Source organism: Erinaceus europaeus, chromosome 15 (assembly GCF_950295315.1).
Source record: "Erinaceus europaeus chromosome 15, mEriEur2.1, whole genome shotgun sequence".
Taxonomy (NCBI): Eukaryota; Metazoa; Chordata; class Mammalia; order Eulipotyphla; family Erinaceidae; genus Erinaceus; species Erinaceus europaeus.
This window is the reverse complement of record NC_080176.1, coordinates 64,811,076-64,837,157: the sequence shown is the minus strand read 5'-3', so window position 1 is coordinate 64,837,157 and position 26,082 is coordinate 64,811,076. Positions and strand designations below refer to the sequence as shown.

The 26,082-nt window shown below is 47.1% G+C and overlaps 1 protein-coding gene across 1 annotated transcript in view; it reads left to right on the top strand.

The window, feature by feature from the left end:
- Positions 1 to 26,082, top strand: part of MYO5B (myosin VB) — a 195,103-nt gene that overhangs the window by 48,155 nt on the left and 120,866 nt on the right. Inside the window, exons 5-10 of the mRNA XM_060172332.1 lie at positions 5,659 to 5,815; positions 13,885 to 14,028; positions 15,513 to 15,594; positions 17,359 to 17,466; positions 20,419 to 20,528; positions 25,726 to 25,991. Coding sequence (XP_060028315.1) covers positions 5,659 to 5,815; positions 13,885 to 14,028; positions 15,513 to 15,594; positions 17,359 to 17,466; positions 20,419 to 20,528; positions 25,726 to 25,991 — 867 coding nt within the window. The remainder of the gene's footprint in view (positions 1 to 5,658; positions 5,816 to 13,884; positions 14,029 to 15,512; positions 15,595 to 17,358; positions 17,467 to 20,418; positions 20,529 to 25,725; positions 25,992 to 26,082) is intronic.

Sequence of the window (26,082 nt, the reverse complement as noted above, 5' to 3'; positions counted from 1 at the left end):
CCAGCCTTCTCTCAGCCTAGTAGCATCTCCTAGGTGTGTGCAGTGGAGCTCAGTAAAATCTTACAGCCTGGGCTGTGGAGCAGCAGGTAGACCACTAGTCTTCCAATTGTGGGGTCCTGTGTTTGAATCCTAGAGTCACATATGCCAGGGTAATGCTCTGGTTTTCATCTCCTCTCTTTCTCACTAATGAATAAATATTTAATAATTCTTTATTTGTTAGGGACAAGCTGAAATGGAATGGGAAGATAGGGAGATAGACACCTGCAGCACTGCTTCACCATTTACAAAGTCTCTGCAGGTGGGGACCAGGGGCTTACGCCTAGGTCCTTGTACATGGTAACAAGTACATTCAACCAGGTGTACCACTATCTGGTGTCCAATTTTTTTAAAAGTTTGTTTGAAACCAAAAAACACTGAAGGGACAAAATATTCACCTGACAAAGCATTCACTGATGCTCACTGTCTCTACTTCCTGTCTAAGAATCTCTAGTGTAAAGACTTTAGTAACTCAAAGGAACTGATAATATCTAGTGATCATGTGACCTGGCACGTGCACTTTTCATGAGAACACCAATGTTTGCCTCCATATGCCAGGTTTTTTTGTTTTTTTTTTTTTTGCCTCCAGGGTTATTGCTGGGGCTCAGTGCCTGCACTATGAATCCACTGCTCCTGGAGGCTATTTTTTTCCCCTTTTGTTGCCCTTGTTTTAACATTGTTGTGGTTATTGTTTTTGTTATTGTTGAATAGGACAGAGAAATGGAGAGAAGAGGGGAAGACAGAGGTGAGAGAAAGATAGACACTTGTAGACCTGCTTCACCACCTGTGAATCGACCCCCATGTAGGTGGGGCACCAGGGGCTTGAACCGGGGCCCTTACTCCGGTCTTTGCGCTTTGCATCATGTGCACTTAACCCACTGCTCTACTGCCCGGCCCCATCCTGCCAGTTTTTTTGTTTCCTGCCTTGCCTCCTCCTCCTTTTGAGTTTCTGACATTTTATCACGTCAGTCACCACCCCATACAGTGAGTTAAATCTCTGGCCACCAGCCCTGGGAACAACCTGCTTGTACCCCACATGCATCTGCCTCTGTGAGCCCTCCCCTTTCCTGGGCAGGCTGTGCCTTGTCAGTCATTTCCCAGGGACACATGGGGAAGTTTGCATCTTGACACTGTCGGGGAAAATGTGAAAGGTCCATCCCAAAGGTGATGTGTCTCTGGATCTCCTTCCCATCCCATTCCTGATTGCCGTGCAGGAACTTACACTTCCTACCTCCACCACACTCCCACCGATCTGCTCCATTTTCTCATGGCATCTGCATATGGCTCCTAGGACCCTTGGGAAGGTCACTGGATTGCAGCTACTATTCCATCCCACAAGGTTCTCTGCTGGGATTGAGCCTCAGTCCGTGCCTGTCTATTCTAGATGGTTGCTCTCCTGCACCAACCATTCTCGTTCCTAGTCTATGACACGGCCGCAAGAACAAAAGTAGATGAATCCTTTGTAGCTGGTTATCAACTGCCCTTCAGGGGCTGAAGTATAATAGTCCTGCCACTATGTCCAGTGCATTACTAGCTTTGTTTCCAACTTAAAAGAACACAGCTCCAGAATTTGAGCATGAAAAATAAGAATGACTTAGAGCCTCAACTGCTCTGCAGATTCACTGCCTGACTTTGGACAAGATGGTTAACTTGCTTGATTCCCCTGAATGATTTGGGTCCAATCTTTTAGGACTGTAATCCACCCCCCAGCTATGCTCACGCGCTTCAAAGTGGTCACCCTGACTTAGGTACAAGGGTTCTGATTCATCCTAACTCTCCCGCCAGATAAGTAGCTAAAGCATGGTCATAATCAGGTTTCCTCCACTGTTATAAAAGATCTGTCAGGGGAGTCGGGCGTTAGCGCAGCGGGTTAAGCACACCAGGTTCAAAGCACAAGGAATGGCGTAAGGATCCCGGTTCGAGTCCCCGGCTCCCCACCTGCAGGGAAGTCGCTTTACAGGCGATAAAGCCAGGTCTGCAGGTGTCTTATCTTTCTCTCCCCCTCTCTGTCTTCCCCTCCTCTCTCCATTTCTCTCTATCCTATTCAACAACAGTGGCATCAACAACAACAATAACTACAACAACAATAAAAAAACAAGGGCAACAAAAAGGAATAAATAAATATTTTTTTTTAAAAAAATCTGTCAGATCAAACATACAGACCTTGAGCAAAATTCACAATTTGTGCATGTGGCTTCCACCACCATAGCTTCTACTTGGCGCAGGTACTGGGGGATTTCTATTTTTATTCATGATGTAACACTGATTTATAAAATTATAAGATAATGGATATAATTCCACACCATTCCTACTACCAGAGTTCTGTGTCTCCATTCCCTCCACTGGAAACTGTATTGGTTTTTCCAAGATCAGATATGCATTGACTATAATTATTTATATAGAGAGTTGTCCCTTTTTTTCTATGGTCCTGCCTTCTCTTCCTATCTAAGTCATACCTGCTCCTTTTTTTCCCTCTCTCTTCTCTCTCCAGGTCCCTAACACTTAGCCCTCTGAAAGTATGGACCAAAATTCTTTATGGAGTGCAGAAGGTAGAAGGTCTGGCTTCTATAATTACTTCTTTGCTAGACATGGCAGTTGACATCTCAGTCTATACCCCCATCCTGTTTCTATCTTTCCCTAGTGGGGTAGAGCTCTGGAGAGGTGAGGTTTTGGGGGCACATTGGTGAAGTTGTCTGCCCAGGGAGTTCAGGATGTAATCACAGTAGAATCTGTAATGTGGTGGCTAGAATGCAGTAATACATAAAGCAGGACAAAATGTTTAATGAACAGGAACCATAAAGTAGGAATAGAGGAGATAGAAATAGGGATTTTAGGGTGAAATGAAGCTAGGAAGTCAATTTTAGGTATGTTCTTACGGGCATATGACTGGTAAGTTTTGCTTGAGCTTGATAGCTAACCTGCAGGTGAACTGAAAATACTATCTTTGAAGACAATATTTATGTCTGAGTTGAGAATAGAACTAAAAAGCTGAACTAGGGCAGAGAGTAGCTCCCAAGCTTAAAGAAAATATATAAATACATTTAAAAACTTACCACCTCTATCCCGGGGCCCATATCTATTCATATTTAGCATAGGATTGGTATGGGGAGGTTGAATGGTATCTTCATCCTGCTTCAGAGAGGTCAAGTGCAGCTTGTTTCACCTGGTTGCCAGCGTGGTTATGCTTTGGGCATAATTCTCAGAGGAACTGATTTTGAAGCTGCCAGGTGGAAAGATGACACCTGTCATAAGCTCAAGGTCCAGTGAATATCATATAAGATTATAATAAGAAATGAGGGCCTGGGAAGCTATCACAGGCTTGCATGCCTGAAACCCCAAGTTCATTCTCTGGCACTGTGTATACTAGAGCCTAGTACGGCTCTGACCTCTCCCTTCCTCCTTATATAGAAGTAAGTCTTTTAGGGTGGGCAAGATAGTAGTTTTGAAAGGGTGTCTGCTTTGCTATGTGTGTGACCCAGGTTCAGGCCCCCTCCCCTCCTTCATGGCACTAGGGGAAACTTTAGTGCCGTGGTATCTTCCTCTCCCCCCCCCATCTCTCTGTGTGAAAAAAATGTTGGCCCAGAGTAATGAGGCCCTGGTCCTGACACAAGAATGATAATAAAATAGAAATCATAGAAAAGAAAACACAAGTCGAACCTGAAATGGAATTGGAGTATTACACCAAAGTAAAAGACTCTGGGGTGGGTGGGTGGGTGGGGAGAATACAGGTCCATGGAAGATGATGAATGACATAGTGGGGGTTGTATTGTTAAATGGGAATCTGGGGAATGTTATGCATGTATAAACTATTGTATAAAAAAAAATTAAAAAATAAATAAAATAAAATAATAAATAATAAAAAAAAATCATAGGAAAAAAAAAGAAAAGCGAGTGTGTGTGCACAGGCATCTTTAACAGCCGGCTTTCAACATAGAAATGTCCTTGTGATGGGGAAGGGAGAAATACTCTGCTGGTAGTTCTGTTACCTGGAACTACAAGGAACCCCAGAAATGCCTTTTATAATTCCTCCCTCAAAGCACTAGGTAGCATTCTATATGTGTCTTGAAGTAATTGGTTGTACAACCGATCTGCAAGATCTGCTTTCTTTGGCTTCACCCTCTCATGTGTCCACTAACCACAAGTGCTCACTCTGGTCCGTCTCCACCTGAGGATGGTTTGGCAGCCACCATCACGTAGCTCTTTGCTGTCCTTGAAGAGCAACTGAAGGTCAAGTTTCCTTCAACCCAGCTCCTGCATGCAACTCTCTGCTGATGCTTCCCATCCAGCCTAGTTCTCGCTTTACTGTCCATCTCTTTCTGAGATCAGTATCAACCAAACTGCCTTCCCAGCTTCCTGGCTGTTGGCCCAAATCAGAAGTAAGGTCAGCATTCACTCCTCTGTGCTGATAAGGGAAGTCTATCTAAGATGGTGGATAGTAAGGGAGAGGGCTGGCAGCCGACAGCAGCTTCTCTGAGTTTTCTTCTGTAGCAAGTTCTGCCCTGGAAGCCTCAGGGCCTGGTTGTTAGGTGTGATGGCCTAGTGCCAGGAGATCTGTGCTCCAGCCCAGCCTTGGTTCCCACCTGAAAATGGAGGGGACTGGTTGGTCTTTCTGTTGCTTCTGGCCCACCGGTAAATACTGAGTGAAAACTGTGGCAAACCAGCCACCTGTCCTCCTGGCAGACTTGGGACATGGAGGTCACTGACTTATGCAACCCTGGCAAGCAGCCCATTTCCCAAAGTGGTGGCCCAGACTTCTGTTCCCACCCCCCTGCTTGAACATCTATATCCTTGCAGACCTTGGCTTGGCTGTCTTTTCTACTCCCTGTTTTGAGGGGATGAATAGAGATGTGTTTTTATCTGATGTAGAATATCTTCTTTCCACTTTTCATTTAGTCTGACTGAAATTCTTTTACTGTAATTGATAGCCATTTTATGTAATTTCTGGGAAACTGATAGTAACTCTCCTGGCCTTTGTGATTTATCTATATGAGCAAGATGGTTCTAAACTGTCTGCTGGCATGCTAGACTTAAATGCAAGAGAGGGTCCTTCTACATAAAGGAAGTGTAACTTAGCAGCATTAGCTGGACTTGTGCCAAATGAATGTGAGCGTATCTGTGTAGGTGTGGCTGTGTATACGTGTGTACACAAAGTGGCACATGCACACACACATACATCATGTTCATAGGCACCTACACAAAGGTGTGCATTCAGGTGCACTGACACATGCTCTGGACACACTGCCTGTGTGTGTACATGTGCAGTGATGTCTGGGTGTTTGTGTGTGTGTGTGTGTGTGTGTGTCTGCATGCAGGCCTAGGTGCATATCGGTCTCCGCTCAGGAGTGCTGGGTCAAACAGAACATGGAGAGCAGCAATCTAGCTGCATCCCCACCACCCACCCTCAGCCACAGGCTGTGAAGAAAGGGGACAAGCCCTGCTGAGAACCCCTCTTCTTTTCCCCCACTTTTAGATCTCGACTGTTTTGATGCCATTGTTCTCATTTCTTCCTAGAGAAGGAGTGTATTCCTGGTGGGGCCCAGCCCCCTGCTAGAAGGACTTCTGGATGTCTGGCAAAGGCTTCCCACAGCCAACACTGACTGATCAGCACCTTTTCCCTTCCAGGGATGAGAAGAACCAGTCCATCATTGTCAGTGGGGAGTCTGGAGCCGGCAAGACTGTGTCAGCCAAGTATGCCATGCGCTACTTTGCCACGGTGGGTGGCTCAGCCAGTGACACCAACATTGAAGAGAAGGTGCTGGCGTCCAGTCCCATCATGGAGGTAAAGCCTTTCAAGTGTCTTTGGCCTTCCTGGCAGGAGTTCCTTCCTCTGGCAATGGGACCATAGGCTGCCAGCCTTGTGTGGCTAATCACAGGACTCCTTGGCCATGAATAGCACAAGTGGGCAGCATTCGTACCTCTCCCCTCAAGCCCATTGTCCGTTGTCAGGAAAGTTCCCAGAGACCACAGACTCGGAGGGCAGACACACACACACTTCAGGTCCCTGGTATTGGCTGTCCCCTTCCTGTCCTCCATGTCCCTTGACTCTGCTGAATACTGTCAAGACAGTCCTTCCCCACCGCCCCCCTCTGCTGCTGTACCCTCCCCTGCCACCTTCCATGACAGCAAACCATTGCTCCATCAAACCACCTGATGCTTCAAAGACCCATCAAGTGGGGAGGCTGATTCTCCTGGTGGACAGGAGCAAGTACAGGGAAAATTTTCCCTCCCAATTATTTGTATATCTTTTCCCTAGGGTGAAGTAAGGTAAAAAACTATGTAATGACAATCTGTTCAAGAACCTTAGAGAGCGGTTACTAATGGTGTGGATGGGTGTGGGCATGTTCTGCCTGTATTCTTACCCTGCTACCCAACCCCCCACCCTAGGACTCAGCACTCAGTGCAAACACAGGGTCAAAGAGGTTTCCTGAAAGTTAGATCTGGCTCTAGCAAATCATGTTGGAAGGTCAAAACTATTCTTTTCTTTTGCTTCTCCTATATAGAAACTTGGTTTTGACTAAAAGGCCACAGTAGCCCTAGGCTAGCTTTGACTTCCTGCCTTCGAAACTGAGACTGCATCATTATTGCCTGTTAGGCGTGGCCCCCTCCCAACCCAGGGCAGATCCTTTATTTAATTGTTTTAATTTTTTTTTTTTGTCATTGTTATCACCAGTACTTCACCTCTATGAGTCACCAGTTTTTTTTCCCAGAGAGGGAGAGACACCACAGCAACCAAGCCTGTATGGTGAGGGATGGCTGGGATGGAACCTGGATCCTGTGCATAACAAAGCAGGCACACAATCCAGGTGTGCTAGCTTGCAGGTCTGTCCTCTATTTTATTGAGAAATTCTAGTGAGGCAGAAAGTTGCCAGGATAGCAGCAAGTTTCTCTGTACAGCTCTGAACTCCATCAGTTAAGGACATAAAGTAGTGGTTGATATTTCTTATTTCTCAGAACTGGATGGAACAGGAACCTGTCTGAACATTCCCAGGCCCCTCTCTTCCTCCTCTTTTACCAAGCAGAGGAATAATTTTCTGTGTCATGTTTCATAGATTTACTTAGGGGAAAATATTCTGCTCACAGAGTTGCATTGTCTGGAAACTTTTATAAGCTGAGAAATAGGACTCAATGTATTTACCAAGAATTCCAAGAAAGCAAGTTTTACTATCTGTTCTTACATAGACTGGGCAATGGTGCATACACTTACAGGCAATTTTTACCAGATAAAAAAAAAAGGTAGCTTTTATTCTTCCACAGTGGTTTTTAAACATGAATGTGCATCTGAATCTCCCTGGAGCATTTGTGAAAGCACACAGAATGCTGGTTACCACCCACCACCTTGCCGCTACCACCCACCCATTCTCAGCTCCTCAGCCAGAAATTTCTATTTCTTAGAAATGCCCTGCTGGTGCTGATGTCACTGGTCTGGGGACCGTACTCTGACACCATTGACCTATTAGAAAGATAAGAAGGACTCACTAGAAAATAGGGAAGAATAGAAGGAAATCATCCTCTATAAGCCTGTATCCTGCTCACAATCCTCCTACATTTTGATATGTTTATTTCCAGCTTTTTCACTGAATGTTGTAGTTAATAAGCCTTGTCTCCATATCATTAAATATAATGAACTATCTGAACTGGCTGAAGACATGCCAGTAGATGCTCTTACCATTATTTAGCGCTCCCCGCCCCCCATCAATGTAACTGGTGGCCTCTCAGGTTAGATGTTTGCACCACATGATCCCAGTTCACAAGGTGATCATGGACTTTGGCTGCTGGCCTCCTTTGGGCCATTCTTTACATCTAAACTGAAGCAGTTGAACCAACACTTTCTACGCATTTCTCAAAGGAGAATAAAGCCACAATTTCTACTTCACCTTTGTCTGAGTTTCAAAATTCAGTTTGTCTCTTTAGGCAATAAGATTTCAAAGGCAGTCTGACAAGATAGCTCATTTGATAGTGCCCCTGCTTTGTCATACATGTGACCCAGGTTTGAGCCTGGCCCTCACCACAATGGAAGGGAGCTTTGGTGCTGTGATCTCTCTCGCTCTCTCTCTCTTTCTCTCCGTGTGTGTGTGTGTGTGTGTGTCCAAAAAATTTGGTCTGGAATGATAAAGCCCCACTAATTAGGAAAAAAAAACTCCAAGGTGTACAGACTACTTCCTATTTAGAAAAAGTAAAAAATTATTCTAGGTAAAACAGAAGAGTAGAGACCTGCTTGACAGCTGGTGACTGAATGAAGTCATTGTTAGTCAGGTTGGGAATTTAATGAAGACCGATCACTGCATTATTGAATGCATATGAGGTGCAGGAGAGGGCCTGCAAAGTAACTTTCCTGGATAGTACACCTGTTTTGCCATAATCCAAGTTCAAGCCCAGCCCCTGTTTGAGGAAGCTTCAGTGCTGTGGTGTCTTCTTTTCTTTGTCTCTTTCTTCCTTTCTGAAAATGTCAGTGCAGACTCACACCAATGACAAAACAAACAAAAAACAAAGGGGATTTTCTTTAATTTTATTTTCTTGTGATAAAACTTACAAATGTACCTTAACTACTTAAAATATCTAATTCTGTAACTGTATTCACACTGAAAACATCCATTTCTAGAACTTTTTAACTAGCCCAGGTAGAAACTCTATACTCATTAAGCACTAACTCCCCATTCTCCTCTCCCTGGGTCCCTGGTAACTACCACTCCATTCACTGTCTGAATATGCATCTTCTGGGAACTGCTTACAAGTGGAATCTTCCAGCACCTGTCCTTTTCTGTCTGGCTCATTTCACTTAGCATAGTTACAAAATTTTGCTCATTTTTCTGTTTGGATAATTTTATTATTTTTATTTATTGATTGATTGACTGATTTTATTTATAAAAAGGAAACACTGACAAAACCATAGGATAAGAGGGGTACAACTCCATACATTTCCCACCACTAGAACTCCATCTCCCATCCCCTCCCTTGATAGCTTTCCTATTTTTTAACCCTCTGGGAGTATGGACCCAAGGTCATTGTGGGATGCAGAAAGTGGAAGGTCTGGCTTCTGTAATTGCTTCCCCCCTGAACATGGGTGTTGACAGGTCAATGCATACTCCCAGCCTGCCTCTCTCTTTCCCTAGTGGGGTGGGGCTCTGGGGAAGCGGGGCTCCAGGACACACTGGTGGGGTTGTCTGTGGCTACACATTTTGTTAATCCATTGTTCTATTGATGTTCACTTGGGTTGTTTCCACCTCTCGATGTCTGTGAATGATGCTACTAAGTACTTTGGTATGCAGGTATCAATTTGTGCCCCCACTTTAGGACATGCTTTTTAAATGGCAGTCAGTCATCTAAAATATTCTGGTATTGTCTGTATCATCATGGCTTGAGTTGAATAATGGACAATAGGGTGCTGTCCAATTCATACCCCAAAATGCACATGGTGAATTTGGTTGTTAAGCTCTAGATGATGAGAAATGATACATGATGCCATGAAAAATAAAGACTGCAGTAGGTTGGGCTCAAGACATTACATTTCTCCCTTGCACAAAGATTCCTTAGAAAGTGTAAGTCCTAAGAGTTCATTCTGTCAGAGAGTTTTGTCATCTTGGGAGCTGTCCCTTGAGCTGTCATTATTACATGTCAGAGAAATACTGTATCATGAGGAACAAAAGAGAATTGCAGTCAGTTCAAACATGACTCTGCCCAAACATGACTTTTTTCCAGGTTCAGAGTCTAATAGGCCCTCATGTCAGGAAGTCCAGTTGACTTTGTGGCTCCTCCTAGGGTTGAACCTATACCAGACATGTCTTAATCAGGGGACAGTGATTACTGATTTCCTCTGCCTCTGTCCTGGGGAAGGATGGCACCTTGTGAGCAGGTAATCTGTCGGGCTGAGCTTCATTGACGGGAGACAGATGACCCGGGACTCATGGCTGGGTTGTACACGGTATCTCTTTTTTCATGCAGGACGCAGCGCAATCTATACCAAGCTAGACTAAACTAACAACGAACTAAAACGAACAATGTTGTCTTTATATATACTTCCCAAGTAGGGTGTGAACAGGATGTGACGCAGAGAGGGTGGAGAGAAAAGTGACTGGTGAAAATCAGAGTGTGACAAGGAGAGGATCAGGGTGTGACAAGGAGAGGGGGTGGAGCTGGTGAGAATTCTATCACTGACCACTAATGCCCTGGAGGGAGGGTGGTGCTTTTTAACAGCGGTTATGTAAATAGAATGAAGTGGTTATGTAAATAGAATAGTGTTAAGCAGGGGGGATTTAAACCAAATAAAACAGAAGGGGTCTCATGCATACCAACAGTAATCAGTTAGGGGCATACTATCATTTCATTATTTCCATGGCCCAGCAACCACAGCTGCCTCATGGGGAGAGTGGGAGGAAGAGGATAACTGGAGGGGGAGGATCCCCAGTGGGTTGTGCTGAGTGGCAGCTGTTTGAATTAAACGCGATGGGAGGCTGGGCTGGGGCTGGCTGGCTGGCTGGGGATTATTTATTGTCAGCTCCAGAGTTCTCTGACTCCTTTCTGGGTAAGAGCTTTTCATCAGCCCAGAAGCAGTTTGTTCTCCAGTCTGCGCTGATGAGGAGGACAGTGGTAATCAAGAGACTGTTAGAGCAGGGACAGAACCCAAGTCTAAGCTGGGGCACTCACAGGACATCTTGGGGTTACTGGTATGTCAGTGCTTCATGGGGAAAAGGGAGAGGAATAGGAGCATGGAAACAAAATGGATGAAATGGAGACCAGTTACTATGTAATGTTCACAGTTGACTCCCTTCCCCCCCTTATTTATTTTGTTTTATCATTTTACTAGGGGGTTAATGGTTTACAGAACAGCTGTTGATACATGGGTGCAGTCTCATCGCCCTGTGATGGGTGTCTGCAGGATGCTCTCACCCCCAACTTAGGTCCTTTTTCATCACCATGCACCAACATCCCAAAGCTCCCTTCCCTTCCTTCCTCAGACTCCTTTGCTTTGGTACAATACACCTCAGCCCATCCAAGTTTCACTTTGTATTTTCCCTTGCTGTCCTTGTTTAAGTCCCACCTGTAAGTGACATTATCCAGTATTTGCAATTAACTTTTGTTAATTAAAAAAACAACACAGCCTACAACTATTAAGCTGCTCAGACAGAAACTGCCCGCAGCACACCTCACTGACGTCGTCAGCACCTGTTTCCTCTGTTTCTGCATACTTAGGCCCCTCCATGCTGGCACTTTAGCTCACATGCCCCCCCCTTTGCCTGCACTGTTTTTGTGAAGCGAATCCTACTCTTTTTCCCTGTCTATTCTTCCTGTCTATTAGGCATTGCTGCTTGCTCCTTTCTTTGTGCTTCTGTATTACTTGTACCTTGTTACTATATTTTATTATCTTTATTTATTGGATAGAGACAGCAAGAAATTGATAGGGTAGGGGGAGGTAGAGAGGGAGAGAGAAAGAGAGATACCTGCAGCACTGCTTCACCACTCACAAAGCTTTCCCCTCTGAAGGTGGGGATGGAGGGCTCAAACTTGGGTCCTTGCACATTGTAACATGTGCACTCAGCCAGGTGCCCCACCATCCAGCCCGCCTTGGTACTGTGTAATCTCAACTTACCTAAAATTACTCTAATTCATTTTTGGCTTACTACATATCTGTGCGTATATAAACAAAGGTTTTTCTGTGATGTCATTTGTAAGTGGTATACTGCTCCGTCAAACATTTTGCACTTTGCTTTTCACTCAACAGGTTTTAAAACATCTTTTTCATGAATCATGCTCTGGTTTTCCTTATTTCAATAGCTTGAAAGTACCCCATGGCATGAGGTATAACATACTTTATGGATGTTCTTCCCATTGGTAAACACTTGAGATTTTCTTTATCACTACACTGAACTTTATGTCCATGTATTTTGTAGACTTTGTGAGTTTCTCTAGGAAGTATCTAGAAATAGACTTGCTGTATTGTTAGGTATATATATTCTCTCTCTGTCTTTTTTTTTTAACTAAATATGCCAATTCTTTAGAAGGATTCTTCCAGCTTACACCTGAACTAACAGTATACTAGATTCTTTCTCCTCATCTTCATCATTTCATATTATCACAGTTACTATTTATAGTCTGCCTTTCTCTGATCACTTTGAAGTGGAATATTTAGGCTTATTGGTCATATAGGTCATATGAGATTGTTCTAACATTCCTGCTTTATATTACTTGACCATTTTCCTAAGTCTTACTACTTAGGGTCAGTGAGAATAGCTCACCTGGGAATGTGTCTGTTTTGTCATACACATGACCCTGGTCTCAGCCTCAGTCCTCATGGCACTAGAGGAAGGTTTACTACTGCATTGTAAACCCCCCCCCCCCATATCTCTGTCTGAAAAGTTCATCTTAGAGCAGTGAAGTCTTGTGACAATAAAAATAGGTAAGTTGCAATACTTACATCTTCCCTTTTGTTGGGCTTCAGTGAAGATCAGAACCTGAGTTTGTATCACCTATGACCCCAGGACCTACTTCCTTAATGCACCACATTGTTTCCCAAGTCAGTGGCAATGAGGAAAAGCTCAAGAGTTTTCAAAGACAGAGAAGTCCATACACAAGAGTTAGGAGTCTTCATATCTGAACTATGGAGCATGTGGATGGAATAGTCATGATGACCAGCCTCGCCTCTTTGTGGGCACCATTATGTGCTGTTGAAGTTCTTGTAGGTACCTTTCTCCATTTCTCAAAGCAGCCCAGTGAAGTGAGAAGGATACGTCTTCAGCTGTTTAGGCAGGAGTCTTCCTCCTGGCTAAGCAGCTCCTTAGTGCAGAGATAGGCTTAGGTTTCTCTGAGTGGATGGATGTATAACTCAGCTTCACTTTACTTGTCTCAAAAGTAAGAATGGTGACAGTTTTTCTTGTCAGAACTTCCTGGGACATTTCCATGAATGGTGGATAGAAATCGGCTTTTTCAGCAGTAGTGATTTGCCTTTTCAGTTGCTCTGTTAGCAGATCCTCAGTGGTTAATTATAACACTGGTGAAGAAAAACCATTGTCTGATGCTCAACAGAAATACCTTATTCAAGGGAGTCGGGCTGTAGCGCAGCAGGTTAAGCGCAGGTGGCACAAAGCACAAGGACCGGCATAAGGATCCCAGTTCGAACCCCGGCTCCCCACCTGCAGGGGAGTCGCTTCACAGGCGGTGAAGCAGGTCTGCAGGTGTCTATCTTTCTCTCCTCCTCTCTGTCTTCCCCTCCTCTCTCCATTTCTCTCTGTCCTATCCAACAACGACAACAACAATAATAGCTACAACAATAAAACAATAAGGGCAACAAAAGGGAATAAATAAAATAAATATTAAAAAAATTTTTTTTAAAAAAAAGAAATACCTTATTCAAGTCTCTGCTTCCATTATACATAACTGTGCTTCGCAACAGATTTCAAGAACCTGTCTACCCACCATATTGCGTGAGGATTTACTCATTTCATTCATTGAATATTCATTGCCTGCTCATTAACAATGGAATGTTTTTTTTTATCATTTTACAATAAAGTTGTTGACACATAGGAACAATTTATCATCTCCCTGTGGTGGGTGTCTGCACAACACTCTCACCCCCAGACGGGGAAGGACGGTGGCAGTGCACCTTTCCCGTTGTTAGTTCCCCATTAAAGAACTCACCAATAGACTCTTCACTGTCACTGACCAGCCTTTAAGAGTGAGGGGAGCCAGCTGGAAAATATAGTTGCTTCTGCTTTGGTGTGAGGCACTGCCATTCCAGTAGCAGGAGGTCCTCTAAGGAAGGGAAGGGTGAGAGTGGAGGGGGGAAGCTGCCACAAGCACTGCGACCTGGCCTCAGTAGAGCCCCCTGCTGAGCACACCTCTGTCTGTCCTCCACAGGCCATCGGAAATGCCAAAACCACTCGCAATGATAACAGCAGCCGTTTCGGAAAGTATATCCAGATTGGCTTTGACAAAAGGTACCACATCATTGGGGCTAACATGAGGACCTACCTGCTGGAGAAGTCCAGAGTGGTCTTTCAGGTGAGTGTGGGACTTGGGCCTCTGGTGCTTTTTTCCCCACAGGTGATGCTCACTTGCCCCTTGCCTGGCCCCTGTGGCCGAGAGTGTGAATCTGGAACTGGGTATGCTTTCTCTTTTGGTTGTCTTTTTTTTTTTTCTTTCTCCCACCCATCCTTCCTTTTTTTCTCCCTTCCCTCCATCTGTCTTCAAGCACTATATACATCAGTCCCTGCTTTTTTTGAAAAGTTCTTTTTTTCAGTGGGTATTGTTTCTGAGTATAGTCAGCAAGCCTATTGAGTGTGTACTGTGTACTGGGTGCCAATTACCATGAAGAGTAAGACAGTCCCGTTCCTTCTTGGTTTAAGAGTCTTAAAATCAGGGGACTGTCATACAGTGTCTATGTTTTCAGCTCTCCTCAGGGACCTTCTGATCCTGTAGGACATACTCTGAAAGACCAAAAAACGGTGTGGCCATCTGTTCTCACCAGGTCCCTCATCGCTCTGCCCTTCCCTTCTTCCCCCAGTCCCTTGGGCCTCTTGGTGGCCCTTTCCCTTCTCCACCCTGGTTTCGGGTGGTCAGCACAGCTCACAGCCTGTCCTGTTCTAGCCCCCTCTCAGTGTCCCTTGGCTGGAGTGCTGGTGCTCACCCTGGTCCAGCCAGCTGCACCCCTCCCGCTGCCTCTCAGCTACCCCCGGACTGTCCCAGCTACTTGTTTCAGGTGGACCCTGTCTCCATGCTGATGCTCAGCAACCTGGTGAATCAGTTGACTGTTTTTTTTCCTTCTTCTGGCCAGGCTTTCTGTTCCCTTCTGGGTTTGTTTTGACAGCCCCTTGTCCTGCATTTCCCTGTAGCTGAGCACAGTCCTCTGGGCTTGGTGCAAACATGAGCCTTTCCTGAGTACTTCGCAGCCAGCCTGTCTTATGTTCTTGCTTCAGAATTCCCAGAGCCCCCACTGCACCCCTCTGCCATTGCAGGGCAACTCTGGCTAACAAGTTCAGTCTCAGTCATCCCCAAATCCTTCACCTCAGGCTGCCAGGGACTTAGTTACAAGTTTCCAGGGGCGGGAGGTGCATTTGGCAGGAAGACTAGTGTGTGCCATGTAAGCACTAGACTGAGTCCACTCCTGGGTCAGGAGAAAGAAAATAGCTGCTCTCCCAGAGGAGGGAGGGGGCTGGGGCTGGGGCTGGGGCTGGGGCTGGGGCTGGGCCTGGGCCTGGGGCTGGGGCTGGGCCTGGGGCTGGGCCTGGGCCTGGGGCTGGGCCTGGGGCTGGGCCTGGGCCTGGGCCTGGGGCTGGGCCCGGGGTCCAGGGCCCGGGGCTGGGCCTGGGGCTGGGGCTGGGGCTGGGGCTGGGGCTGGGGCTGGGTCTGGGGCTGGAAGGAGCAGAAGTGCCAAGCAACAGCTTGCCAAGTGTTGTCACCAGGATACCTTGGGACAAGGATAGTTAAGGAGACATTTTTTTTGGGGGGGGTCACAGTTTTAAATACTCAACCTCTTTTTTTTCCAGGCCGAGGAAGAGAGGAATTACCACATCTTTTACCAGCTCTGTGCTGCCGCCAGCCTCCCCGAATTGAAAGAGCTTGCCCTAAGTAAGTCAGTGAGGACACCCATCTTCTGGGGTGGCTGCTGATGTAGGGGTCCCCTGGAGACTCTGGGAGGAGAAGGGGTGTCATTGGCTCTTGGCTCAGCTTGACCTCTCACATGGGCACACTCGCTGGACCCCTCTGAGCTTCACTCCCTGGACAACAGACAGCTGTGCAAAGGTACATGTAACAGGCGGGTCAGAAGGTCACCGAAGAAAAGACTGTCTGACCTGGGACTCAAGCTGAAGCCCTGGATGGTGTCTGTTCTGCTGGCTTTGCATCGTGCACTACTTGCTCAGTGCCTGCGTGCTGGGAACAAGGAGCAACTGTGCAGCCTGGTTTGCTCTCTGCTATGAGTTGACACATTGGGACTCTGAGGCCAGTTACCCATCTCAAGTGACATTAAACACCCCTGCCCCCACCTTCCTCTTTCCCCTATATGGGTGGGACACAGGCCCAGTGAGTGTCCTCAGCTAGCCCATGGGAGATCATGTCTCTATACAGTTGGTCTTAATAGAAAAGGAGCAGATCCTGGCAAGAGCTGCCCTGCTCTCTGGACCATTTTGTTCCAAACATAACTTTGAGGTAATAGAGGAAAATAGGAAGGAAAGCTTGTGGGGCTTGCCTGAGTGTGTTGAAGTGAACAAGGACTTCTTATTCTGGGCCTCGGCAAGGGGCAAGCTCCCTGGGCTCCTGGCTGGAGCAGTTGAGACCCACCCCCTTGCTCACTGTCTTGCCCTGTGCTGCCTGCCGTGCTGGATGCCAGCTTCTTGGAGTGGAGTGAAGGGCCTTTGATAAGCTCCCATGCTCTGGCTGCAGATTCGACTCGGCCTGTGACCATTGGTTGTGAGTCCTGGAGCCTGACTCGGGGGGGGGGGGGGGGGGGGAGGGGGGTGACCGGATGCTTCCAGTTCCACTCACTGATTGATTTCAGTCACGTACAGTTGCCTGAAAATGCTGGCTTCCTAACCCAGCCTCCTCACCCCTGAAGTGTAGGTGCTACACCCAGTTGACTGCACTTCTGCCTTTTGCTGAGGCCGGCTCTGATTTCTGAGCCAGATAGTGTTCCTCCTTATCCACCTGCACCAGAGACCTGACTACAGGGGGCTGTGGGCAGACTGGTGAGGGAATGATCTGCATTTGTTCACGTGCCTCAGCAGTTTAGGTGCACCTTATCTTTGGAGAACAAATCAAACACAATGAAACCATGTCACCTTGGGTGTTGCATGGAGCAGTCAGACTGATTATCAAAGGTCCTGGATGGATGTGGGTTTTACCTCAGGGTGTCAGTTCCTTTTAAAGCCCAGTCTGGGGCAGGGAGGGGCAGAAGACACCGCAAAGGTGAAGCAGTGCTATGCCGTCTTTCCTCTTTCTATCTCTCTAAATTCAACCTGTATCTTTAAAAGAAAAAAAAATGCCACTGGGCATGATGGAGTTGTGCAGGCATGAAACCCCAGTGAAGTCCTAGCAGCAAGAAAAAGGAAAACCCAGTGGTGATGCCTGTGGTGAACAGAACTGCCTCTGACCTGCACGCTTGGGTCTTTGCACCCTGCTCTGCCAACATGCTGTCCTTTGTGATTTGGTTTTCTCTCCCATTCACCATCGGCAACAAAGACAATCTTTTAAAGGGTTCCCCTTCCTGTTGGGAATAAGTCTTGGTCTTAGATCGATCCCTTGCTCAGGGAGTAGAGACCCTCATGGGTGTTGGTCTGTGGGTGAACTAGGGTTACAGCTCTTCTCCCTCACCTGTGCCACCCCTTTCTACCACAGCATGTGCGGAGGACTTCTTCTACACGGCTCAGGGTGGAGACACATCCATCGAGGGAGTGGATGACGCTGAGGACTTTGAGAAGACGCGGCAGGCCTTCACACTGCTAGGTGAGGAGCTCCAGGTGGGGGTGTTGGGGAGCCAGAGGCTGGTTTTGTATAGGAATAAACCATGCACACCCCCTGTGGCCAGCCCTTACCAGCTGGTGGGGATGCTCTCTTGCCCTTGTTGGGGAACTTCTTATTCCATCCGACCCTCAGACTCCAAAGTTAAGGCTTGGATCTTTGTTGCTCTTTCTTGGAGAAAAAAAAAGGTGGGGGTGAGAGGGGAATTGGAATTGCTCTCTCAAAAACTGCAGTGTTCATTTTTCCTCCCTCAGGCTGTCAAAGCCAGTGGAGAAAATTCTGGAAGAATCATGGCTTTTGATGTGTTTGGAGGCAGTATAGTTAAGGAAATGTGTGTGTGTGTGTGTGTGTGTTCACATACCCAGGTATATATATATACCTCTGCCCCCAGGCCACTGTGTGCCTAGTTACATGTACCAACCGGTGGTATCCAAGTTGGAAGAACCTGTAAGGTCTGTTCACTCTGCCACGCTTGGTGTTATTTCTGTGAGTACTGTGTCCTTCCAGCTGTTGAGAACTTAAAACAAGACCTCTCTGTCCTTCTCAGTCATAGAAGGCAGTCAAGCTGGAGAACCCTGCCAGTGTGGGGGGAGAAGAGCCCCCAAGTGACTAGGTGAAGGCAAGCTTCTTATTACTGGGCACTTGAAGCAGGAGATTGCTGGCAACTGGAGCCAGAGCTAGCAAGGCCCGGGAAGTGGCTTGAGGAGCTGCCTTGTGTTTGTCCAACCCTTCCCTGACAGAGACAGATGCTTGGCTTCTGAGTATGTCACTAACCCAAGAGAGTTTTATTCAATGTCCAACTGAAATAAGACACACCCTAAGCTTATGTGGGGGGGGGGAAACGGGATTCCTGTGCTGAAATCTGAATGCAAAAAAGGGGGGTGGTGGTGGTACGGTTTGTCTTTTGTATCCGTGAAATAGGAGTCAGGACACAGAAGCTGCACTGTTTACCCTTTAGAGAGGCATTAAAATAGATGATTGTTAGCGAGAGCAATAGCTGGTGGTTGCTTCTCAGGGGGAGCACACGTAGACGCCAAGGGTCCAGAAATAGCAGGAGTAGGTGAGTAGCCCCTGTCTCCAGGAGCTGCTGACTAGGAGAGCCTCATCATGGTATTTCCACCATTTCTAGGAGACTGGCCACCACCTGATCAGGAAGCCGTCAGCAGGTGTGGGCCGCCAGGCTCTGGGAAAGCAGTCCAGAGTCACCCCCAAGGCAGCAGAACTTCTCTAGAGCTAGTGGAGAGGGCACAGTTCAGCCGGGCTTCCAAGGTGTTTGGTGCCTGGGGGGGGCGGGGGGACCAGACCCAGGGATTGAAACATACCCTGACGGGCCAGATGCTTTAGCCCTTACACAGGTTCACAGCCATCCAGCCTCCTCTCTTGTCCTGGGCACCAGCTTCTGGCTTTCCCTGTCTTCCCTTTTCCTCTCTAATTCAGCTGCACCTGACGAAGATGTCAGCCTAAATTACTCATCATCTGGCCATTATTATTGCTGTTGCAGTTGTTATAAACCTGCCCTTGGAATTATTACTTACGCATATATGTCATCAAAAGTAGGGATAATAGTCTTAAATTCTGGGGCCTAGAAATAGGATATATATGTCTTTGTGTGTATGTCCATCCACAGTCACCTCAGGGAGGTGGCAGGTGGCAGCAAAGCTTCTCTGAAGCTAGTAGAGAGGACACAGTAAGTTATTAGAGTAAACAATTGTTAGAATTAAATAATACCAGGCATTTGGATGATGCCTACAGTTCTGTAGATCTTTTCAAGGATTCTCATTCTGTGTGGCAGATACTCTTGATCCTTCCATCAGTCTTGTTTTGAACACTCCTGCCTACTGTGTACCATGGTGAAGCAAGAACAGGGGTTAATCATACCCATTTTTTTTTAATTTTTACATTTTGAAACTACTATTTAATAGAAACCTAGAAGCAAACCCCCGGTCCCATGAAGTTTCTATATGACAGTTGTCATCTAACATATCTGAAATCTACATGGACTTTGTCCAGTTGACACCTGGGTGGCTCACTTTGTTGATGACAGTAAACTCTCCTAATTCAAGCATGACATACATTAACTTTCACTTACGTAGGTGTCACTGATGAATTACTTTTTTATCCTGACTAGAGTATCTCCTTAAACATTAGTCACTGCTTTTGGGCAATTGTAGTATTTCTTAAACTGAGTAGTAGGTTGACTGCTGCATATCTCTCTGTGGCTTGTCTTATAGCTTGTTTCTAGGCCCCAGAAGGTAGGCTATTATCTCTCCTTTTGATAACATATATGCATAAGTTATAACTCCCAGGGCAGGTGGTGTTCACTTGGGTAGGGCTAGGCTGGGCTGTTGTTTGTGTCCAGGAAGGAGCACAGGAGGGAGCAGGCAAGAGTTGGTCCCTGGTCCTGTCCCAGGAGACCTTTCTCCTCTCCCCACCGCCCCCCACTACCACCCCCACCATCCCTGCTGCCATGTTGGCACTTTGGATATGTGTCATAGATATTTGCAGCACATTATCTTGGGTGAAAAAAATTACTACAGACAAATGGCCATTCGTATTACACTAAAAATTAAAAAAACAAAACAAAAAGCAGCCATGACATGCTGGTTTGAAATAAAGTCTGACTCAGCCTGCATCATTGCTGCCTGGCCTTTGCTCTTGGAGACTGTAAACCAGGCCTGATCCGAACAGTCCAGTGAGGCTGTTTCCTTCCCAGTTCAGGAGGCCCCTTTGCCTTCGGGGCTACTACTGTGAGTGGAAATTAGCTGCTGAAGAGCCAGGATCATGTTAGGAGTTATTATTGGTCAAAAAAGCAGGAGAAAAAAAAAAGAAAAACATCTTCTTTTAAAGTCCTTAAAAAGAGAGAGAGAGAATAAGATGTCCTTTCTAACCTACCATGGATCCTGAGTGTCATTCATGCATTCTTTTTTTTCCTTCCAGGAGTGAGAGAGTCCCATCAGATAAGCATTTTTAAGATAATTGCTTCCATCCTGCACCTGGGAAACGTGGGGATTCAGGCCGAGCGCGATGGCGAGTCCTGCAGTATATCAGTAAGTCGCACGCCCGCCCCAGAGATAAAACGTACACAGCTGACTCGGCCCTTCCAGCCTTACACAATGAAATGCACATTCCCACTTGGAGGACACTCCTAGGTTATTTATTCTCCAGTCATGGTCACTGGTCCCTGACTGATAATTTTTTACGGAAATACATCATTTTCAGATTAATGGCCATCAGATTTCTCTCATGGAGGGCAGGGAACGTAGTGGCCATTCAATAAATTATTTTTGAGGGGTTAATTCCCCAAATACCCTGAAGCTCAGAGAATTCCCTCCCAGGTGAGTTTCATGGTGGAAGACGACAAAAAGCATGCTGGCTGGTATCGTGCACGGTGGCTGTACGTGCCCAGGAGCTTAGTCTGACTCGGCAGGTAAGATCAGGCAGTGGGTGCTAGGCAGCGGCACACCCAATTGAGTGCTCCACTTTCTATACATGTGGATGTGGGTTCAGTTCTCCCAGTCCCCCCACCAGTGGGGGGCGGGCAGGCAGGGAAGAAGCTTCACAAATGGTGAAGCAGAGCTACAGGTGTTTCCCTCTATACCCCCCCTTAAAATTCTCTGTCCTACCAAAAATAGAAATTTTTTTCAAAAAAAGCAAAAGTGGGGGGGGGGTCAGTAGTGCAGTGGGTTAAGCTCACATGGCGCGAAGTGCAAAGACGGGCATAAGGATCCAAGTTCGAGCCCCCGGCTCCCCATCTACAGGGGGGTCGCTTCTCAAGTGGTGAAGCAGGTCTGCAGGTGTCTATCTTTCTCTCCCCCCTCTTCCTCTCTGTTTCTCTCCTATCCAACAACAGCAATGATAATAATAATAATAACAATAAACAACCAGGGCAACAAAAGGGGGGGAAAATGGCCTCCAGGAGTAGTGGATTTGTAGTGCAGGCACTGAGCCCCAGCAATAACCCTGGAGGCAAAAAAAAAAAAAAAGGAAAAGGGAAAAATGGCCACCAGGAGTGGTGGATTTACCATGCAAGCACTGAGCCCCAGTGATAATCCTGGTGGAAATAACAAAATAAAAATAGCAGATACCAACACTTGCACATATCTCCACAGTTCAAGACAGAATATTCTGTGAGACTGCTATGGAAAAGTATTGCAAACTCTAAGGTACCCCATCAAAGCCAAGAATGAACTATTTCCCTGGAGCCCAGTGTAGCACCTGACATGGCACATATGACCTAGGAGATAGTTCACCCAGTAGGACATGCGCCTCACCATGCAGGAACCCACAGCACCACATGAGGACACCAACGTACCGGGTGGAGCAGTGTTCTTGTCTTGCCCTCATTTCCCCCTTTCTATCTCCCTGTCTCTCTATATCTGAAATTAAATACACACACACACACACACACACACACACACACACACACACACACATACACACATTTCAACCTGGGAGTGATAGAACTACACATGAATGAGGACTTGGTGCAACACACACACATACACACACATCTGGCGCAATAAGTGTCATCATTGGGGAGGGTGCAGAGACACCTTCCATGTGCTCTCTCTGCTAAGTCGTGGGGTCGGATAAGTGACTCTGTAGTCACTGGTTATAGAGCTCTCTGGTCCCCATTCTTGGGTAAGTCCTGGGAAGGTACAAAATATGAATCTTCCTCCCAACTGCTTAGAACTGGAAGAAACAAGATTCTAATAGAAGGCAAATGATGTTCTACAGAGTCTGAACTTGGCACATGTCTACCACACTCACCACTCCATCCTCCCTTTAACCTGTCTGTCCCTTAAGTTGGCCACCTCCTACTCGCTCAGTGTCCCCCAATAGGGCCTCCCACAGAGCCGGACACATAGTGTGTGTTGGGCATATACCCCACCTAGTGCCATCCCCTCTCTCAGGTGGACAGGGTTTCCATCCTTAAAAGTCAACCATCCCCAAGCCCAGTGCCTTCTGCTCAGTAGTGTCTACTCTTGAGGGAAGTGGTCCAGGCCTGTCTGGGTTACCGTGGAGATGCAGCCTCCTGCCACAGCTTGAGCGCCAATGGCAGTTTGTTTTCAAATCTGGCAACAGGGGCCCAAAAAACTAATCGGCAGCCCATAACACCAGCTATTCTTAATGGATTTAGCATCATTTAATTAAGCTGAGATGTAATTGCATGATGCTAAATCAGTTTCAGGTAGCATGTTTAATCAACAAATAGGAACAGAGAGGAGCCCCTCATGCCCACTGCAAAGGCTGGGAACCTGTCCTCGGGTGGTTATTAAACTTCTCCCAAACCTAGGAGCCTTCTTCCACAGCAGGGGGCAGAGGAGCCTTAGGGCAGGCTCCGGGGGTCCTGTCTGTGCTGCTAGCTGAGGGATCTAGCTGCAGAGCTATGCCCGGCAATTAAGGATTTATTAGAAGTGGGCTGGAGAAGCAGGTTGGACTTTTGCCACTGCTGAACCTACCACCTGCCAAGTATCCTCCAGGCACTTAACTGCCATGTGCAGCTTTGCATTTGGGGGTTCTGGGAAACTTCAGAATACAAAAGTTGTTGGCCATGAAGAATGGCCACGGCCACTCCATCTGTGCAGTGAATGAGAAGACAGGGCTCTCTTCACTTCCAGCCTGGCCCTGGCTGATTCTGCATCAGAGGATCAAGGTCAAAGTCAGGGAGCCTGGCTTCACTCTCCTTCCCTCATTCTGAGCAATAAGGTGGATTAGCTTAGAATGCTAGTACCCAGGCTGGTTTCCTATGATGCCTCCCTGCCTTTTTTTTTTTTTCTTCTACTTTTTATTTGATAGGACAGAGAGAAATTAAGGTGGGATGGAGAGGGGGAGACACCGGGGCCAGGTGGTAGCACACCTGGCTGAGCATACATGTGAGCTATTTTTCTCACCCTCTAATGTTACAGTGAGCAAGGACTTGGGTTCCAGCCCCCGGTCCCCACCTGCAGGGGAAAAGCTTTGTGAATGGTGAAGCAGGGCTGTAGGTGTCTCTCTGTCTCTCTCCCTCTCTATCTCCCCCTACCCTCTAGATTTCTGGCTGTCTTTATCCAATAAATAAAGGTAATAATTTTTAAAAATTGCATACCTGTTTCATGCTGGTGTAGCTATCCCCCAGTAGGGGGTCCAGGGGTTCGAATCCAGATCCTTATACATAGGTAGATGTGTGTGTGTGTGTTTTATATTTTCAGTGATAGAAAGGGAGGGAGAGGCCAGAGCACTAATCAACTGGTTTATAGTGGTGCTGGGGATTGAACCTGGGACCTCAGAGCCTAAGTCTTTTTTAAGTCTTTTGCAGAACCGCTATGCTGTCTTCCCAGCATCTGCCTTCCTGGGGTCTTAAAGTTTCGTGATTTCTTGGGAATTACATTCTCTGGGCAGTTAAGTTCAGGACATGCCCCATAACACAGCCAGCCGTGTGCTCATGGAGTACAAACCCACAGGTGTCAGCCTGCCCCTTCTGTTAAATAAAGTCAATCCTGGTTTGCAACCACTGCCCCACAAACTGTGCTGTGGTAAAGCACAGCCTTCAGGAGTGTTGAAGGTTCTTGCCCACTGTCATGTCATATTATTCTTGAAATTGTATTTTGTTTGCAGTGGATGGATTTTAAATATCTGTAGAAGGAAAAAATATATATATAGGTATAATGTTCTCAGGGAAGTGGCATAGTTATCTGTGTTCATTTTCACAGAACAAGCCCTCATTTAAATCCTCCAAGACAGCCTCCTCTGAAAATGAGCCCCACAGCCAGTATAGAGCCAGTAGGAGAAGGCATACTATGTTTTGAAGGGCCCCTGGCCTCAGAATTAATCAACTGGCCTGGGAGCTGAGGGCTGATTCCTTTAGGTTTAGATAAAAGAATGAATAATGGGGAGAGGAGCCTCAGAGCATGAAGAGGTTTTCTGTGGGGTTCTTCAGAGCTACTGAGGATTAACCAAGAAACTTGCTTATCTGGGGAAATAAAGTCTTATGTAGCATTTGATTATCGCATCTCAGAGGCCAGGTGGTACAATGATACTTAGTGCAGCTGGGCACACACTGAGCCCCGGGGACCTGGGTGAGTCACTGCGCTCCTCTGACTCTTGCTTCTTACCCCAGATCTGAACATAAGTTCCACCAAAGGGATCCACCCAGAGAAGAATGTGTTCTGCATTTTTACCACTTGTCCCATTTACTGTTTACCTGAACAATGAACGCTTTGAGAAATTAAGTTCAAAGCTGGGGAGAACAATATAGTGACTATGAAACAGACCTTCATGCCTGAGGCTCCTACGTCTCAGGTTCAATCCCAGGCACCATAATCAACCAAAGCAGAGCAATGTTCAGAGCAATAAGCATGTAGAAATCGATCTTACTTTTTCAGTGTTTGGTATCACCAAGTCTAGGATGGAAGCACATCTGCCTGGAAAGCTTAGCAGTGCAGGAGCAAAGAGGTGCTGTCTGTTGGGGTTCAGTCCCTTTCGGGTCTCAGCATGACTGAAACGTCCTCTTGGGGATTGCACGTAATTAGACGCAGAAGCCTCTCCTCCAAGGCGCTTCTTTAACTTTCTTGCCTGAAGAGGAGGACGTCTGTCTCTGGAGGAGATGGGACCCTGTGAGAGTGGGTTCCTTGTCAGCCTGTCCAAAGCCAGGTGGTCTGGTGGGCACTTTGGGGAGTGAGGGTCTAGGTGCAGAGCAGCAGGGCTTGGTGACTTGGTCCAGAGGACAATGGGAACCCAAGTGAGGTGCAAGGTACCTAGTGCCTGTGAGGGTCCCTTCTAGTTTTGGCAGCTTGAGCACGTGACTAGGTGGGAGCCGTGCTGTGGTGGGGACTTCTCACCGCGATGCACTGAGGCTCTGCAGGGGGAGGCTGCCTGTTGGTTGTGATCCCATCGCCTCCTGGCTCTCTTCTCTTGATGAACCCTGCCCCCCCATGTTCAGGGTGCTCGCTTTCTGGGGAGCCTCCCCCACTAGTGACTCCGCAGCAGAGCTCCTGGGAGAGGGGGCCAGGGAAAGTGGGGAGTTCTGCCATTTTTCCCAAAGCCTCTACTTCATTTGTTCATATCATATGTTCCACTGGCAGCTATAGTGATATGTCCAAGTACACTCTGTGGCCCCCTGATTGTCATCTCCACTTAATGGGGGGCAAAGGAAGAGTGCAGACTGGGGGTGGGATGGGGCTCGGGAGCTGGGCAGGCCTGGCACAGTGGTGGGCTGGTCTTTTAGGCCCCCGTGACCCCGCCTCACCATCCTCCCTCTTGCAGCCCCAGGATGAGCACCTCACCAGCTTCTGCCGGCTGCTAGGGGTGGAGCACAGTCAGATGGAGCACTGGCTGTGCCACCGCAAGCTGGTCACCACCTCAGAGACCTACGTGAAGACCATGTCGCTGCAGCAGGTAGTGAACGCACGTAATGCCCTGGCCAAGCACATCTATGCGCAGCTGTTTGGCTGGATCGTGGAGCACGTCAACAAGGCCCTGCACAGTATGCTCAAGCAGCATTCCTTCATCGGGGTGCTAGACATCTACGGGTAGGCCAAGAGCCCCTCTTGCTGGTTCTACCAGCACCCCCACCCCTCAGAGATGGGTGGCCTGAAGTCTGGGGTGTGGGGTGTCCCCAGG